The following is an 18,315-nucleotide window of genomic DNA, read 5'->3' as shown; positions in this document are numbered from 1 at the left end:
ACTCTTTTGGGATATTCACTTTCAGGATATTAACTCTTTTGGGATATTCACTTTTGGGCTATTAACTTTTTTGGGATATTTATTTTAGGATATTCACTTTTAGGGATAATCACTTTTAGGATATTAAGTTTTTGGGGTATTTACTTCTTGGGCTATTCACTTTTAGGATATTCCCTTTTGGGGCTACTCCCTTTTTTAGGATATTCCCTTTTGGGGCTACTCCCTTTTTTAGGATATTCCCTTTTGGGCTACTCCCTTTTCAGGATCTTCCCTATTTAAAGATATAATTTTTAAGGATATTCACTTTTAAAGGCTATTTCTTTTTTTAAAGGATATGAATTTCCCCACCCCCCATGATATTCTTTAGGATATTCTTCATTTAGGATATTCCCTTTTAGGATATTTCCTTTTTAAGGATATTCCCTTTTAGGATATTCCCTTTTTAAGGATATTCTTTTTTAAAGGAGCTTCATTTTTGTCAGGATATCATTTTGTTCAGGATATTCCTTTTTAAGGCTATTTTTAAGGCTACTACTTATACTCATTCTTTAAAGATATTTATTTTTAAGGATATTCCATTTTTTTTTTCCCCCAGGATAATCTTTTAGGGATATTATTTTTTTTTTAGGATATTGACTTTTTTCAGGGGATTATTATTTGGGATATTTATTTTTTTAGGGTATTTATTTGTAGGATATTCACTTTCCCAGCCTATTTTATTCTAGGATCTTCATTTTTCCAGCCTATTTTACTTAGGATATTAATTTTTTAGGGTATTTTATTTAGGATCTTCATTTTTCCAGCCTATGTTATTTAGGATATTCATTTTCCAGCCTATGTTATTTAGGATATTCATTTTTTGGGGGTATTTTATTCTAGGATCTTCACTTTCCCAGCCTATTTTATTTAGGATATTAATATTTCAGGGTATTTTCTTTAGGATCTTCACTTTCCCAGCCTATTTTATCCAGGATATTCATATTTCAGGGTATTTTATTTAGGATCTTCACTTTTTCAGCCTAATTTATTTAGGATATTCATTTTTGGGGGGTATTTTATTCTAGGCTCTTCACTTTCCCAGCCTATTTTATTTAGGATCTTCACTTTCCCAGCCTATTTTATCCAGGATATTCATATTTCAGGGTATTTTATTTAGGATCTTCACTTTTCCAGCCTATTTTATTTAGGATCTTCACTTTTGCAGCCTATTTTATTTAGGATATTCATTTTTTAGGCTATTTTATTTAGGATACTCACTTTCCCAGGCTATTTTATTTAGGATATTCATTTTCCAGCCTATTTTATTTAGGATCTTCACTTTTTCAGCCTAATTTATTTAGGATATTCATTTTTTGGGGGTATTTTATTCTAGGCTCTTCACTTTCCCAGCCTATTTTATTCAGGCTCTTCACTTTCCCAGCCTATTTTATTTAGGATATTCATATTTCAGGGTATTTTATTAAGGATATTCATTTTCCAGCCTATTTTATTTAGGATCTTCACTTTTTTTGGGGTGTTTTATTCTAGGCTGTTCACTTTCCCAGCCTATTTTAGTCAGGCTCCTCACTCTCCCAGCCTATTTCATTCTAGGCTCCTCATTTTTTCCAGCCTATTATTTTTTTGGTAGGATATTCTTATTTTATTCCTCTCCCCCAATATTAATTTTGCAGTACATTAAGATTCTATTTAAGGATATTATTTCTTCAGGAGGTTGGTTTGGATATTAGCTATTTAGGGGGGATTTGTTTTATATATTATTTATTTAGGAGGTTTTTTAGGGGGGGGATTTCTTGGAAAGGATATTAACTCTTTAGGAATTTTTGGTGGATTTTTTGGTGGATTTTTTGGGGCTATTTTTTAGGGTTTTTTTTATATATTATTTAAGACTTTTTGGGCTATTATTTAGGATTTTTTATTAATATACTATTTATTTAGGAGTTTTTAAAACTATTATTTATTTAGGCTTTATTTTTGCATACTATTTAGGACTTTTTAAAGGATATTATTTATCCAGGAATTTTTTTTTTGGGGGATATTATTTATCCAGGAGTTTTTTTGGGGGATATTATTTATCCAGGAATTTTTTTTTGGGGGGGATATTATTTATCTAGGAATTTTCTTAGGACATTCCATTTTTAGGCCATTATTTTAGGGCATTTTTTGTAGGCCATTCATTTCTTTGTTTCCCAGGGTATTCTTTTTTCCCAGGATATAAAATTCTTCAGGATATTCAGTTTTCTTTAGGATATTCATTTTTCAGGATATTCCATATTTTAGGACATGAATTTTTCAGGATATTTCCTTTTCTTTAGGGCCTTTACTTTTTTCTTGGCTCTTTCCTTTTCCCAGGATATTTCCTTTCTTTTTTAGGACCTTTACTTTTTTCTTGGCCATTTCCTTTCCCAGGACATTTCCTTTTTTTCCAGGACCTTTACTTTTTTCTTGGCTCTTTCCTTTTCCCAGGATATTTCCTTTCTTTTTTAGGACCTTTACTTTTTTCTTGGCCATTTCCTTTCCCAGGACATTTCCTTTTTTTCCAGGACCTTTACTTTTTTCTTGGCTCTTTCCTGTCCCAGGATATTTCCTTTCTTTTTTAGGACCTTTACTTTTTTCTTGGCTCTTTATTTCCTTTTCCCAGGATATTTCCTTTCTTTTTTAGGACCTTTACTTTTTTCTTGGCTCTTTCCTGTCCCAGGACATTTCCTTTCTTTTTTAGGACCTTTACTTTTCTCTTGGCTCTTTATTTCCTTTTCCCAGGATATTTCCTTTCTTTTTTAGGACCTTTACTTTTTTCTTGGCTCTTTCCTTTCCCAGGACATTTCCTTTCTTTTTCAGGACATTCACTTTTTGGGTTATTGACTTTTTTGAGGGGACCTTTTTACTTAAGGACATCAATTTTTTTTCCCAGCCTCCTCCAGGCTATTACTTTCTCCCATTTTGTTTTTCACTTGGCCTTTTTCCTCGCTTGGCAAACCCAAACGCTTGCTCAAAAAAGCAACAGCCATCCAGCTTCTTATTTTCCCTTTGCCTTTTTGCTGTTTGATTTCCCTTTTTGCCCCCCCCACCCCCCCTCTTTCTCTACTCAAATTGCCTCCAAAGCTTTGTTTTGCTTTGTGTTTTCCCACTGAAACGTTTCTTTTTCCCACTCGTGGCACAGAGACATCAAGACTGTGACAAACTATGGAACAGACCTCCTGCACCGGGACTGACACAGGGAGGGGAAGGGGGGCCCCTGATGGAGTAAGAATATACAGGCACTGAGTCCGACACGATGTCAGCAAGAGAGACAGAAAGAGAGAGAGAGAGAGCACGCCCGGTGGTGCCGTGGGGAATGTTGGGTTTGCAAGTCTGATCAGTATCTGTGGTTGCTCTTTTTTTTTGCCCTGTCTTGGGTTGGGTTTTGGTTTGGTTGTGGGGTTTCTTTTTCTGTGTGTTTTGTTTTGTTTGCTTTTGCCTGGTTTCATCTTTGTTGCTGTTAGGTTTTTGTTGTGTTTTGTTTTGTAAATGGCAAAGAACTCTTAATCTCATCTATAGTCCTCCTTGGGGTATTCTAAGGTCACCAGGTTGCCGAAGCCCATCCGCAAGCTCTCCACGTCGAAGCTTTCGATCTCCCGCTCCTGCCTTTCCAGCAGGAACTTGATCCTCTCGCTGCGTTCCTTCTGGAGGGCGGCAAGCTCCTCTTCGATCTGAAAGCAGCACAGGCAGCAGCCCCTCAGCACAGCGTCCCCACCCTGGCTACAGCAGCTCCCAGCCCCACAGCCAGCCCCAGACCATAGAATCAGCCAGGTTGGAAAAGACCTCAGCGATCATCCAGTCCAACCTGTCACCCAACACCTCCTGACAACTAAGCCATGGCATCTAAGTGCCACATCGTATCACAGTATAACTAAGGTTGGAAGAGACCTCGAGGATCATCGAGTCCAACCTATCAACACAGACCTCATGACTACACCATGGCACCAAGTGCCATGTCCAATCTCCTCTTGAACACCTCCAGGGATGGGGACTCCACCACCTCCCTGGGCAGCACATTCCAATGATGAACGACTCTCTCGGTGAAGAACTTTCTCCTCACCTCGAGTCTAAACCTCCCCTGGCACAGCTTGAGACTGTGTCCCCTTGTTCTTTTGTTGAAGCCTTTGTTGAACACCTGCAGAGACATTGGCTCCACCACCTCCCTGGGCAGCACATTCCCATGGCCAATCTCTCTCTCTATGAAGAACTTCCTAATATCCAGCCTAAACCTTCCCTGGCACAGCTTGAGACTGTGTCCTCTTGTTCTGGTGCTGGCTGCCTGGGAGAAGAGACCAACCCCCACCTGGCTACAACCTCCCTTCAGGGAGTTGGAGAGAGCAAGAAGGTCTCCACTGAGCCTCCTCTTCTCCAGGCTAAGCAACCCCAGCTCCCTCAGCCTCTCCTCACAGGGCTGTGCTCCAGACCCCTCCCCAGCCTCGTTGCCCTTCTCTGGATGAGTGTCTCAGTGTCCTTCTTAAATTGAGCAGCCCAGAACTGGACACAGTTGGAATCATTAAGGCTGGAAAAGCCCTTTAAGATCATCAAGTCCAACTGTAAGGCAGCTGCCATGACCACTGAGTCACACCTACAGCTCCTTGAACACCCCCAGGGATGGTGACTCCACCACCAGGGCAGCCTGTTCCAGCACCTCACCACACCCTCAGTGAAGAAGTTTTTCCTGATGTCCAACCCAGGCCTCCCCCTGGCACAACTTCAACACAGAATGTTAGGGTTTGGAAAGGACCTCTAGAGATCATCTAGGCCAACCCCCTGTCAAACAGGACCTTAAGCCAACTTCCTCTCATCCTATCACTGGTTACTTGGGAGAAGAGACCAACACCAGCCCCATCACAGCCTCCTCTCAGGTAGCTGTAAAGAGCACTAAGGTCCCCCCTTAGCCTTCTCTTCAACAGCTGCAGCCCCCCAGCAGCCCCCCCCACACCTACCTTTTGTTCCAGGTGTGCCCTGCGCAGTGACACCCTTTGCTCCAGCTTCTGGAGTTCTCTTTCGTGCTGTGCTTCTGTCTGCATCTTGATTTTGCTCTGGTATGCATTGAGCAGCTCCATCTCCTGCTGGAGTTGCAGTCTCAGGGCTTGGCATTCTGCTTCTTGGGCCTCATCCAGCCGTAGCTGTAAGATCAGGGCAGGTTTAGGTTGGACATTGGGGGGGAAAAAAAAGGTCTTCACTAAAAGGGTTGTCAAGGCCTAGGACAGGCTGCCCAGGGCAGTGCTGGAGTCCCCATCCCCTGCAGTGGTTGAAAAGCCACAGGGATGTGGTGCTGAGGGACATGGTGCAGTGGTGACCTGGCAGTGCTGGGCTAACCACTGGATTTGATGATCCTAAAGGTCAAGTACCAGAATGATTCTGTGACCCATCTGGAAAAGAACATCCAGACCTCCACCAGTCAAATCCTCTGCTCTGACACCAGAGATACACTCACTGCTCTTCCTTCTCAAGGCCACTGGTGTAAGTGGCAGGATGAGAAGCACCAAGGGCTTCACTCACAGCTGCTTCCCCACTCACAGAGCTGGGAGCCTCAGAGAAGATCCAGCTCTCAAAAGCCCAGGACACAATGGGTAGCAGGGAAAGGCTGCCAGATGCTTAGCACAAGAAGGGAAGTGCCACCTGATGCATTAGGTCACAGAATACCAGGTTGGAAGGAACCTTAAGGACCATCTGGTCCAACCTTTCCTGGCAAGAGCAAGGATAGCCCAGCCCCTACCCATCTGAATCCTAAACATCTCCACTGCTGGGGATGCCACCACCTCCCTGGGGAGACCACTGCAATGTCTGACACTTCTCACAGTGAAACACCTATCCTCTTGTGTCCAGGGGGAATCTCCCCAGGAGTAACTGGCACCCACCCTCCTCACCTTTTCCACGGGACCCCTTGCTACAAGGCAGTCTGCACATGGTGCCAGTGGTTCTGAACACAACTGCATTGCTCACCCTCCAGCAGCTGGCACAGGAGGAAGCCAGAGAGCTGCAGGGACTGTAGCCCACCTCCACAGACCCGAGCCAGGGCCCCCCTCCCAGGCACCTACCGCTTGTGAGGCCATCATCTCGTTGATGCTCTGCTCATACTGCTCTGCCAGGATGGCGAGCTTCCTCGTCTGCTCGTCCTTCAGACTCTTCAAAATTGTCTTGTGCTCACTCTTTGGAGTTACTTCCAGCTGGTGATTCTTCAGTGCTTTGTACTGCTTAGTTTGCACTTTGCATGTGTCCTGGAACTGCTTTTTGATCTGCATTTCCATAGCCTGCCAAGGAAGGAACGATGTGAAGAGCACGAAGAGCTTTGGGAGTGGAGAGGCTATAGTACGTCCAAATGGGTGGGTTGGAGAGACCACCACAGCTCCCCTGTGCTCTCTGCTGTCTCCTGCCCCTGCATCTGGGTGAACAGGGTATGCTGTACACACACCATGATCTAACCAGCAGCATCAACCAGGCCCTGCCCACGGGACAGGGCCAGGAAGAGGATCCACTAAACCTCCTGCAGCCCAGAGCATCTCCACTTCCTACCCCTGCTCCCTACAGCTCACCCAGACCATCACCCTACTGCTTGCCTCCCAAACAGTGTGTCCTTAGGCAAGTCCTCCCATTTTGCTGCCAGCCCCACCTCAGCCATGCACTACCTGGGGCCTGCAAACCTAAGCACTGGCAAGGTGTGACCAAGTGGCTTCATAACAACACACCTGTTTGGATGTTCAGGGGAGGAACAGAACACCCCCACAGCTCCTCAGAGCTTCTGATCAACCTGCAGCTGAGCTGGGACAGGGCACAGTGCTCAGCACACCCAAGCTCTCTTTCTCTGCTGACTTTGAAAGAGAATCATAGGATTGTCAGGGTTGGAAGGGACTTCAAGGATCAGCCAGTTCCATCCTCCCTGCCACGGGCAGGGACACCTCACACTACAGCAGGTTGCTCAGAGCCACATCCAGCCTGGCTGCAAAAACCTCCAGGGCTGAGGCTTCCCCTACCTCCCTGGGCAACCTGTGCCAGCTTCTCACCACCCTCCTGGGGAAGAACTTCTTCCTAACATCCAATCTGAATCTACCCACTTCTGGTTTTTGTTCCCTTTAGTTTCCATTTTTGCTCCAGCACACACTATATTGTAGACAGTACATCCAGCCAGCCTCAGTACACCCTGTCTCTCCACCCTCCTGGTGCAAGTATCACCCAACCCCTTTCCACATCAGGGTTTACAGGCTGCCAGCAGGCAGGACCTGAAGAAAGCCCAGCTCCTCAGAAGCAAACTGCCACCCTCCTGCTAAGGACTAGCCTGTTCTCAGCCAGCAGCCTCAATCAGCACAGCACTGGAAGAATCCTCAGGGAACTCTCTGCCGTAGGAGCCCACAGGCTGCCGCCACCAGAGCAGCCCTGCACAAGGGGAAGGGACCCGAGGGAGAGCGCAGGGCGCCGGGTCCTGCGGCACGGAGAAGGCAGCAGGCACAGAGGACAGAGGCTGGAGGAGGAGGAGGAGAAGGAAGGAAAGCTCCCAGCACCTTCAGGTTCTTTGGTTGCTGCCGGAGCTCCATGAAGTGCTTCCTGTGCAGCTCCCGCTCCCGCCGCTTGTTGTACTCCAGCTGGTTCTCCAGCTCAGTCTGGTGCTGCAGCCGGATCAGGTCCATGCGCAGCCTCTGCAGCGTGTGCAGCTGCCGGTACTCCAGCTCGCGCGTCGACTCGTCGTGCCGGATCAGCATGGCGTGCTCCATCTCCTTCTGCGTCCGCTTCTTGTTCAGCTCCTGCCCGGGCACAGCACAGCGCCCGCTCAGTGCCCGGCCCCCGCTCAGCGCCAGCCCCGCTCCCCGCCGGGCCACACTGAGGGCTTGCACGGGGAAATGAAACCCAGCAGCACTGGGGGGGTGACAATCAAAGGGGACAACCAGCCTCCAGCCACCCTTCCATACCATCCATCCTCCCATCCCATCCATCCAGTCCCATCTAATCCCATCCATCCTCCCATCCAATCCCATCCCATCCAAACCATTCAATCCCATCCATCCATTCATCCAATCCATCCATCTTCCCATCCAATCCCATCCATCCATCCTCCCAATCCCATCCAATCTATCTAATCCCATCCATCCTCCCATCCAATCCATCCAGTCCCATCCAATCCCATCCATCCTCCCATCCAATCCATCTAATCCCATCCAACCAATCCCATACATACATTCATCCAATCCATCTTCCCATCCAATCCCATCCATCCATCCTCCCACTCCCATCCAATCTATCTAATCCCATCCATCCTCCCATCCAATCTATCCAGTCCCATCCAATCCCATTCATCCTCCCATCCAATCCATCTAATCCCATCCCATCCAAACCATTCAATCCCATCCATCCATTCATCCAATCCATCCATCTTCCCATCCAATCCCATCCATCCATCCTCCCAATCCCATCCAATCTATCTAATCCTATCTATCCTCCCATCCAATCTATCCAGTCCCATCCAATCCCATCCATCCAGTCCCATCCAATCCCATCCATCCAGTCCCATCCATACATTCATCCAATCCATCTATCTTCCCATCCAATCTCATCCATCCATCCTCCCCAATCCCATCCATCCATCCTCCTGCCCATCCCATCCAATCCCCCCCATCCTCCTGGGGCCTGCTCCTCTGGCAGCTCCTGGATCACTCAGGGAGTGTCCAGCAGGTGGCACTGGGGCCCCACGCAAGCCCTGCTGGGACTCACTCCAGTCTCTATTACTAAATACACCCTGGGGTGCTCCGAGCTGGGCTGACTGACGGGCAGAGCTGGCAGCTCTTCCTTGTTTTAAGTTACCCTGAGCCTCTGCCAGGCACTGGGACCTGAGGCTTCTCCCCTGTCACCCCTCTGGAATGGCCAAAGCAGGGGTGAGCAGCTCCACCACACCACAGCAGGTATGGGAAAGAATTTAATCCACCAGTGTGGGCAGGTGGGTTTGGACCCCAGGCACAGCACATGAGGGGACAGCCCAAGCCTCACACAACCTTGCACAGAAGAGGTCCTGCACGTGGTGACCTGCAGCCCAGGAAAACTCCCCCAAGTTCCAAGCCAAGGAAGAGGAAAGTGCCAGATTCTCTCCCTGACTACTGCTAATGTTTCTGTCTCAAGGTATCAGCAACCACCTGTGGAGCATGGAGCTGACTCCAGCTCAGCCAAGCAGTGAGTACAGCTGTACCCCTTGCTGCTACCTGGTGACCTTCACAGATGGTCTGCTGGTTTCAGCTCCCAGCTTTACAAACCCATCACTGTGCTTCATGCTAGACCAAGATGGGCACAGCAGGGGCTGCCTGGCACCATGCACACAGTGCCCAGCATGGGGAGGGCCCAGTGTTGGCTCAGTTTAAGGATTTTCTGCAGCAGAAGCATAATGTTTAACCATTCTGAGGTGTTGCTTGCCTGTTGGAATCCTCAACAGCAGCCCCTGCAAGCAGGCACCTCAGCCCCTTTGGCTGCTGCAGCTGCAACAGGTTTAAGCCAGGAGGATGGGGAAGGACACAGGGCCAGGTCCTGCCTCTGCATTCTCTGCCATAAGGATGTTTTTACATTTAAGCAAAGCTCACCCTCTGACAGCCAAAACCCAAAAGCTAGAGCTCCTGGTGTGCTGAAATCATTTCCCACTTGTGCCTGCACCCCAGGCAGGGGCAGGCAGCCTCTCCCCTGCCCCTTCCATGCCTGACTTCAGTTGACACAGAGTGAACAACCAAGAGGCACTCCACGTCCCACAAACAACTCCCTCATGTACAAGAACCACCTCTGTGGTTACTTAAAACATCAAGAGAAGAAGAAAAAGATTCCTGAAGTGTTATTGACTTCAGGTGCCTGATCCAGCCAATTTGGTCTAGTTAGCAGGGATGTTCCTGTCAGGAGATAAAGAGATCATTCTGGAAATGAGGTCTCTCTTACAAGCTCAACTGCAGGAGCTCAGAGCGGGGTTCCCTGCTTGGAACACCCTGCCAGGGACCCGAATTCTGTTCCCATCCCACAGAGCTGAGGTGGTAAGGGTGCCCAAATCTGCTTTTTCACAGCCATTCGTGCCCAGGGTGTCCAAATTAAGATGGACACCCTGAGAAAAGCAGCAGCTGAGCAGCCCCAGGCACCTCTGAAGTCAGGGGCTGCAAAGCTCTGAGGCAGGGACAGTGTTAACTATGCCAGACAAAGTGAGAGCAGCAGACTAAGTACCTGATTATTATTCATTTCTGAGCACTCACTCTCAGCCTTCACTAAAACACTTTCTCATCTGCTCCAGAGTCTTTATCCAAAAATAACATTCATGAAGAATTCAGGAACTCCAGTGAGTACCACAGAAGATCCTACAAGTGATAATTCTTTCTCCAAAGTGCTGTTTGACTGCAGGCAGCCTGCAAGACAAGGGGCTGATAACTAATGAGGAAAAGGAGGCTGTGGAACAGCTTCTCCTTGACAAACCATCGCCCTTCCTGTGCTCTCATTTGGGCAGAGCCCCATGGGAAAGCTACATCTGAGCATCTGCAGACACCCAGAATGCAGACAGGAGGGGACTGAACTGTTGGGATGTCTTACACTGGAAGCATTTCATTCTGCCACCTTCCTGCTGTTCTTTGAAGGTTATGGCTGCTTTAGTACACATGGTTCAGCTGTGCAAGTTTCCTTTAGCCAACAACTAGAACTCCTGTGATGCCCTTTGAGCCATCTACCAAGTGGCCCTGGCACTCAGCATGGCACAAACTGCCCTGTGCTGTGACAAACCCCAGCAGGATCCCCCCAGATTTGATGCCCAGGATCTCAAGTGAAGATTCTATTCTATTCTATTCCATTCTATTCTCCCCAACCCCAAACCCAACCCAGAGTGGTGGCCTACACAGCATTTCTGCCTGCAAGTCAGCAATGCTTGGGGCCCTCAAAGGTCATCTTGCCCAAGGTCCCTGCAGCCAGCAAGGACACCTCCAGCTAGAGCAGGCTGCCCAGGGCCACATCAAGGCTGACCTTGCATGGCTCCAGGGATGGGGCCTCAACACGTTGCTGGGCAACCTGTTCCAGCATTTCACCACTCTCACTGTGCAGAACTTCCTCCTGATGTCCAACCTAAATCTCCCCTGCTCCAATTTCAAACCACTGCCCCCCATCCTATCACCACAGGCCCTTCTGAACAGTCCCTCCCCAGCCTTCCTGGAGGCCCCCTTCAGGTGTTGAAATGCAGCCTTCCTGGAGCCTTCTCCTCTCCAGGCTGAACACGCCTCAACTCTCCCAGCCACGAGAGGTGCTCCGAGCCCTCTGATCGCCTTTGTGGCCCCTTCCTACGCTTATCTCAGTTCTGTTCAGCAACCAGGAGCACACCAGGTGTAACCTCCCTCAGCACACTGTCTGACAGCCAGGGAGCTGAGCCAAGCAAAGCAGGGCTGGGGGGAAGGAAGTGAAGGGTGCCATACTTCCCGAATGTTCTGCTGCTCCAACTCGTGCCTCTTGATCATCGTTTTCCTCTTGAAGAAGCGGCAGTTTTTGTCGTAGTAGAGTCTCTGCTGGCTGAGAAGATGGGCCTCCTCTTCAGCCTGTGTGTGCTGCAGGTTCTCTTTATGCTTGGATATCCTTTCTTGCTTCTCTTTCTTGGGCGTGCTGTGGTCCTCATTCATTTCCTGCATGCACAGAGGGGCAGAAGGAGAGCCCTGAGCGTCACCGTGGCACACGGCTGGGAGGACCTTCACTGCCTGCTGCTACTCTGCCATTCAGTTTGTGACAGGACACCAAAATCCTGGCTACACCACCAGAGGGGTACCAGCAGAACCAGACCTGCCACTTGGCCATGCCCAGCCCTTCCACCTCTAGAGCTGAACTGCAGCCCATCGAGGGGAGGAAGAAAAAGTGGCCAAACACAAACATCTCAGGGGCTAAAGAGAGCAGCAGTGGTAAGACACCAACACACCTCTGCAGGGGAGGCTCTGGCTGGCCAGGAAAGAGATGGGGTCAAACCCCTTGGCTCCCTTCCCAGCCTCACACCTCTGCTACAAAGGAGTCAAGCTTGGCCCTAAGGGCTCATGCTTGACTCTCTATCAAATCACACACCTCAGAGTATAAAATCACACCTCAGAGGGCTCCTTGCTATTCATTTTCTCACCTCTGCATTTTTAACAGCAAAAGGCTCTTGTGATGTGGTGGGGACACAGCACTTCTGTGCTGTTTGGGCCAGGTTAAGCTCTGTACTAAGTTATTCCCTTTTCAGATCCACAGAAGTGCTCACAGAGCCTCTGGTCAAAGGGCATCTAAAAAAGCTGCCCTGGTTAGTTACAGCTTAAGCCACAAAAGACAAACCCAACCACCCCAAAACACACATGAGGAAAAAGAGGAAGAAGGATTCTCTGTCAAGTTCCCATGTTCTCTCAAACCTTGGCTCTAAAGATTCTGCTCCAGAGCAGGAGGAGAAGGCACCTCCAGCACCTTCACAGATGCTGCCAGCTGCTCCTGGTTTATTTGCTGGGAATCTAAATTCACTTCCAAGCCAGCAGTATCCTTTAAACCCTTGGGCTGGCCCAAGTTTATCAAAACCACAGCCTAGCTGATGCTCACTCCACACCCCTTCAGCCTTAAAAAATGATGGTTTCTTGCCTCTTTAATCTTCTCCTTGCAAAGCTTGTATTGTTTCTTCTGACTTTCTAAAAAGGTCGCCAGGTCTTTCTTCTGCTGAGCCAAAATCTGTTGCTGGAATTTCTTTTCATCTGCTGCAGCTGCCTTTGCCTGTGAGGCACAGAGAGAGAGAACAAACCCAAAGGGTGAGGGAGCAGGTACAGCACAAATCAGCCTTCTGTTGTGCATGTCTTGGTCTGTCATTCCCCCACCACTGTGCTAGGAGCATTCAGCCACATGGAAGCTGCTTGCAGTAAAACCCCTATAATGTCCACCTGCATCTGAGAGTTTCCTGACCCTCTCCACCAAAACCACCCCAGAGGCTAAAACCCCTCTACACTGACCACATGGATCAACATGTTGATTCTGAACTAGACTGAGCAAGCAGCAAGCTTTGTCACTCCCTCAGCCAGGAGGTAGAAGCTCCCTCCAAAGTCTCCATAATTTGCCAGTCTCTTTTAGCCATCAGCAATGCAGATCACAGAATGGCTTCGGTTGGAAGGGACCTTGAAGATCATCTGGTTCCAACCCCCCGGCCATGAGCAAGGGCACCTCCCACCAGACCAGGCTGCTCAAACCCTCATCCACCTGGGCTTAAAGGCCATGAAGATGTCCACAGCTTCTCTGGGCAACACATTCCAGTGTCTCACCACTTCCTGAGTAAAGAGTCTCTTCCTAATGGCCAATCTACCTGTACCCTGCTCTGGTTCAACATCATTACCTCTTGTCCTGTCACCACAGGCCTTATAAGCAGTCCCTCCCCAGCTCTCTTGTAGACACATTCAGGTACTGGAAGGACACTAAAAGGTCCTCACTGGAACCTTCTCTTCTCCAGGCTGAAGACACCCAGCCTGACCTCACAGGAGAGGTGCTTCAGCCCTTTGATCATCTTTGTGGACTCCTCAGGACCCACTCCAACACATCCAAGTCCTTGTGCTGGGGGTTCCAGAGCTGGATGCAATATTCCAGGTGGGGTCTCACAAGAGCAGAGGGACAGAATCACCTCCCTTGAGCTCCATCAGGTTGGCTTGTAGCACCCAGTGTAGTTAAGAGCAGGTGGTTGAAGCAGTACTTCCAACAGCCATCCCTTAGAGACCTGCTGCACACCTCTCCCTCCCTCCTTCCCTCCGATCGTCACAAACAGCTGGGGAGCCTACAGCCCTGCTCACCTCTTTCTCTATCACAGCCACTTGCTTCTTGGCCAGCTTCTCCAGCTCAATGGACGAGTTGTTGGCATGTGTCTCCACCTCCTTCTGCAGCTTGAGGCGGTGCTCGTCCATCTCGGCCTTCAACTTGTTCTCCAGGGCGATCAGCTGCTTCTGGTGCTGGCGCCGCATCCGCTTATATCCTGACATCTGTTCCCGCAACTCGTTCTCCTGCTCATGCTCATGGATCTGCCTTGTAACCTGATGGCAGGACAAGGGCAAGAGGTGCTTCATGGCCCTCTCTGCAGGCAAGCTCTCCCCTGTTCACTTCTTGCCTGCAAACCAGGCCCTGCTTCGCTGCACCCTTAGAGGCCACCTTCCAGGGGCAGCTCCGCCAGCTCTCAGAGGGTGCTGCTCCTCAGTACCACCAATGAGGCTCTCAAGTCTCCCTCTCCTGATGTTGACCTCCCCCCATCTCTCCCTGAGGGTTTGTGGTAGTTTTAGGCTATGCCTTTACAATTTAGCTGCAGATTTCCAGCAGAAAAGTAGAAAATCATAAAGAAATCACTGCTGGGGGCACAAAGGAGAACAAAAGATTACTCTAAACAGATTCACTGGCTAAGTGTCTGGGACAAGAGAAGCTGGAGCACAACAATCCTTCACATTCCCATTCCTTTTCTCTCCCCTTCTGATCTTGGCTGTGATTGCTTCACTCAGGAGATAACCTGCTTCTGGCTGACCCTGGGGTAAGTCTAACCCACTGCTCTTCCCCTCAACTCCCTTCTCTCTCTTGGGACAGGGGGATTTGGGGGGGCAGTGGAACAGACTCCTCTGGTCTTTTGACCAGGGAGGGGTTTCCTGCTGTTTGCTAATTGTAAATCTTTGTATAATACTCTCACTCCTGTACATTCTTGTTCATATTCACTGCATTCCACTGTAGAGTGTAGTTTTTGCTTGTAAATACAGCTTCACTTGCTTCTAACTGAGTTGGGTCTGGCTTCAAGTTAACGCTGGGGGCACACTTCAACCCACCACAGGGTTCCATGTAGGTGTGCAGTAACAGCACCCTGTGCCACGTTACACATAAATAGCAGCTTACTAAGTGCTGCAGGATACACTAGAGGAGACGTGGATGCAAAGGTGGCTGCTGGACAACCTTCTTCAGGACTCAAATCCCAGAATGCCAGGCTGGAAGGGACCCCAGGGATTATCTTGTCCAACCTTTCCAGGGGGTGGTGGAGTTGAAGTGAAATGCCCCAGCACCCTGTCAAGCTGAGTCTTCAAACTGTCCAATGTAGAGGAATCCACTGCTTCCCTTGGGAGATGACTCTAATCTCTGACTGTTCTCACAGGGAAACATTTCCTTCTGGAGCCAATGGGAATCTCCCCAGCAGTAACTTGCAGCCATCACCCCCTGTCCTTTCCATGGGACTCCTTGTAAATGGGGTGTCTCCATCCTCCTGGCAGACACCCTTTATATACTGCTACATGGAATCCTGAGGGTGAGATGGACTCAGAAGACAGCATCCATTTTAAGAACCTCCCTCCCCAACCCACCCATTCTTTCCTTCCTCCTCAAGTCACCACAGTTCCAGTTCCCTCCTTTCATCTCCTGCAACGAGCAGGAGATAAATTCCTCCTTAAGATGCAGGAGGCTGGCAGACTGAGCTCAGCTCCTACCAGAGCTGAAAGTTTTCTAACAAGGGAGCACTGCTCTGGAACTGTGTGCTCTTAACAAGATTGATCAGACGGTCTGAGCAGATTCGAAACCCCGCTCGGCTGCAACAAACTCGCAGGTCCCACATTCATTTTCATGCCCAAGTGCACCCAGGTGAAAGGAAGGAAAAAAGAAACCCCAACCCCCCAAAAACCCCAGTAAGTTGTGCCAAAAAAAACTGTCAGAAGAAGAGGCATAATGGAAATGCTTCCATTTGGAAAGGAGAAAAGTGCCCAGGGCTGAGTGATTGATTTCAACACCCCCCAGGAACTTCACACATGAAGATCTGCTGATCTTTTTCCTATGACAGTCCTTGGAGCCAAAGGCTGGGGCCCTTGGTGCACATTCAGAGCTGCAGTCTCTGACTCTGATTGAGGGGAACCTCTCCTTTCACACTTAACAAGCACAAAGCCAAGAGCTCAGCCCGTTGAAGGTGACCACTGAAGCTCCTTGCTGCAGGCTGCAGGAGCCCAGCCTTCCTGATAACTCCTCCACAGCAGCCAGCAGAAAGAACTGGCAGCCACCACACTACCACTGTCAGCTGAAGGCCATTTCTCAAATTAAGTTCAGACACAGGATGGGAAGCACCTAAGGACCTGAGAAGGCTCAAATTCAACAGAAGAGGAGCAGCAAACCAAACCCACTGGCTTACAGCCCTGTGCTTCAGGACTAGTGGCCATTAGGAAGCAGGGTGGAAGTAAGAGCTCCAAAATCAACAAGCAAGGTTCACCACAACTGATGTGTCACCTGAGGCAGACAGCATGCTGCCTCCTGTCCCAGCTCAAATGACTCCCAGCACACAGGAGGAGTGGGAAGAACAGGTCAGGAAGAATGTTCACCTTGAAACGGATTACTAACAACTTACAACAACAAGTAAATGACAGCCAGAGGCTCAGCACAGAAAGAGGACGCAAAAGGATGAAGCTGCTGAAGGGGACAGCTTCTGCCTTCACCCCATCCCTTCCAGAAACAACTCCAGAGGGAAAAGGAAACATCTGATTGCAAAGAAAACAAAGTACCAGCCTGGCTGGTGTCAGACTGCATGACCAGGATGTGGTGAGGGTGGGTTCAGCAGGGTAGTGACATCAAACATCACCTATGTGAGGCAGTGATGCTAAGTGATGGTAGTGAGGTAAATGGCGATGCCTACATCACATCCTCTGTGGACAAGGAATTTTGGCTGTCAGTGTGAAGCTGACTACAGTTACACCTCAGCAGCCTTCAAATGCTGTAGAGCAGGTAATGAAACAGACCTGAGAGAGATCCCAGGGGCACATGAGATTGTAGGAATGAGCAGAGAAACTACAGAAAGGACTCTGCACAAGGTAAGCATTTGGTGGAACCTTTGCTCAAGTTCAGCAAGAACAAGAAAGAGGAATTGGCCATTGGGATGTGCTGCCCAGGGAGGTGGTGGAGTCCCCATCCCTGGAGCTGTTCAAAAAGGGATTGGATGTGGCACTTGGAGCCATGGTTTAGTTAGTCAGGAGGTGCTGGGTGACAGGTTGGACTTGATGATCTCTGAGGTCATTTCCAACCTTACTGATTCTATGATTCTAAGACCTTTGACAGAAGCTTCCAGGTAAGGAGAGCTGCTCTGAGAAGTCCTCCAAGTTAACCACAGGAGGGAGATGCCAGGTGAGACAGGCAAAGCCCCAGCACTCCACACGTGGTGCTGCCTAGGTTAGAGGAGGCCTGGAGAGCACAGCCTCGGGCAGGGGCTGGCTGGGGCTGGCAGCTCCCCCAGCGCCACGCAGCAGTACAAGATCTTCCCGGCTGTGCTATTTTTGAGGCCCAGGCTTTCTGCGAGCTGGGGGACGCTCTGCACGGCACACTCCGTTCCAAGGAGTTGGCAGAACAAAGCAAACAGCAAGAGCAAAAGGGGGAAAGAAAGGGGATCTAAGAATCTGCTGCAACTTTGCCAGTCTCCCTTTTGGGGCTGATCCCTAGTGAGCATCAGGAAGTGCACTTGGTTTATTGACAGCAAAAATCATTAAGCCTTTATCCTTCTAAAAATGATCACAACAACAACTGTTATTATTATTACTAATTATTATTAGCTGCTCCTCTGCACACTCCATTTTTCAGGTTGTTTCCTTTTTGTTCCCCCCTCCCCCCCTCAGCTTCTCTCTCTCTCTCTCCTGACAGGAATTCCACCTTTGAAAGATTTCATACTGAGTCTGGGATGTTTATCCCCAAGAACAGGATGCAATTACTAATCATAAGAGTAGCTGCTAAAGCCTTCCAGTCCCAGCAGAAGATGAGGCATTGAAGGGTCAGAGGGAAACAAAAAGGAGCATTTCATTGCTCAAGAGGAGGAGAGGAGGGGAACAGCAGACTTGGTGGACCTCTCACAGATTTCATGGCTGCATTCAGCATGCCCATGCTAAAGACCTAATTTATCACCATAATCTCTAATCAAGGCCAACACTCTTCAGAACTCCATCTTCAAAGACAAGGTCTCCAAATGGTGATCTCGGGGCATGGATGAAATGGGAAGAAATTAACATCAGTTCAGTACCAGAGAAGTACCTCAGACTAATCATGAATGAATAAAGGATTATGGGTTTAAAGACTAAGCCCCTAATGAATGAAGAGCTTGAGCAACCATTTTCAGCAGAAAATTTGGGCAAGTTCCAGTGAGCACCTTTCTGCTGTTCTTAGACAAAGGCACTTGGAACTTCACAAAGTACTTCAACAAACTTAATCCCAGAGATTAATGATGGGAAAGGAGATGACAACTGAATTGCTCACTGCAAAAGTTCCTTCTCCAAACAACCAGAAAATGTCAGGCTCCTTCAAAGCAGAAAGCTGCAGTTTCCTGGAGCTCTATCTGCAGCATGCAAT

General features: G+C 48.8%; 1 protein-coding gene across 6 annotated transcripts in view; it reads right to left on the bottom strand.

Moving 5' to 3' along the window:
• Window positions 1-613: 613 nt before the first annotated feature.
• The window catches only part of TAOK3 (TAO kinase 3), a 120,811-nt gene continuing 103,109 nt past the window's right edge, over window positions 614-18,315 (bottom strand). For 4 of the 6 annotated variants that reach the window (XM_068161763.1, XM_068161767.1, XM_068161764.1 and 1 more), the window contains 7 exons: window positions 13,779-14,015; window positions 12,592-12,720; window positions 11,421-11,624; window positions 7,518-7,757; window positions 6,060-6,272; window positions 4,962-5,144; window positions 614-3,686 (listed from right to left, as the gene is read on the bottom strand). In XM_068161763.1, coding sequence (XP_068017864.1) covers window positions 3,525-3,686; window positions 4,962-5,144; window positions 6,060-6,272; window positions 7,518-7,757; window positions 11,421-11,624; window positions 12,592-12,720; window positions 13,779-14,015 — 1,368 coding nt within the window. In that variant the 3' untranslated portion in view covers window positions 614-3,524. The remainder of the gene's footprint in view (window positions 3,687-4,961; window positions 5,145-6,059; window positions 6,273-7,517; window positions 7,758-11,420; window positions 11,625-12,591; window positions 12,721-13,778; window positions 14,016-18,315) is intronic. The other 2 variants (XR_010990209.1, XR_010990208.1) reach the window with 2 other exon arrangements.

The sequence above is a fragment of the Melanerpes formicivorus genome, unplaced genomic scaffold (assembly GCF_026170545.1).
Source record: "Melanerpes formicivorus ecotype bairdi unplaced genomic scaffold, bMelFor1.0.p_v2 SCAF_60, whole genome shotgun sequence".
Lineage (NCBI taxonomy): Eukaryota > Metazoa > Chordata > Aves > Piciformes > Picidae > Melanerpes > Melanerpes formicivorus.
This window is presented reverse-complemented; position numbering and strand designations above follow the sequence as displayed.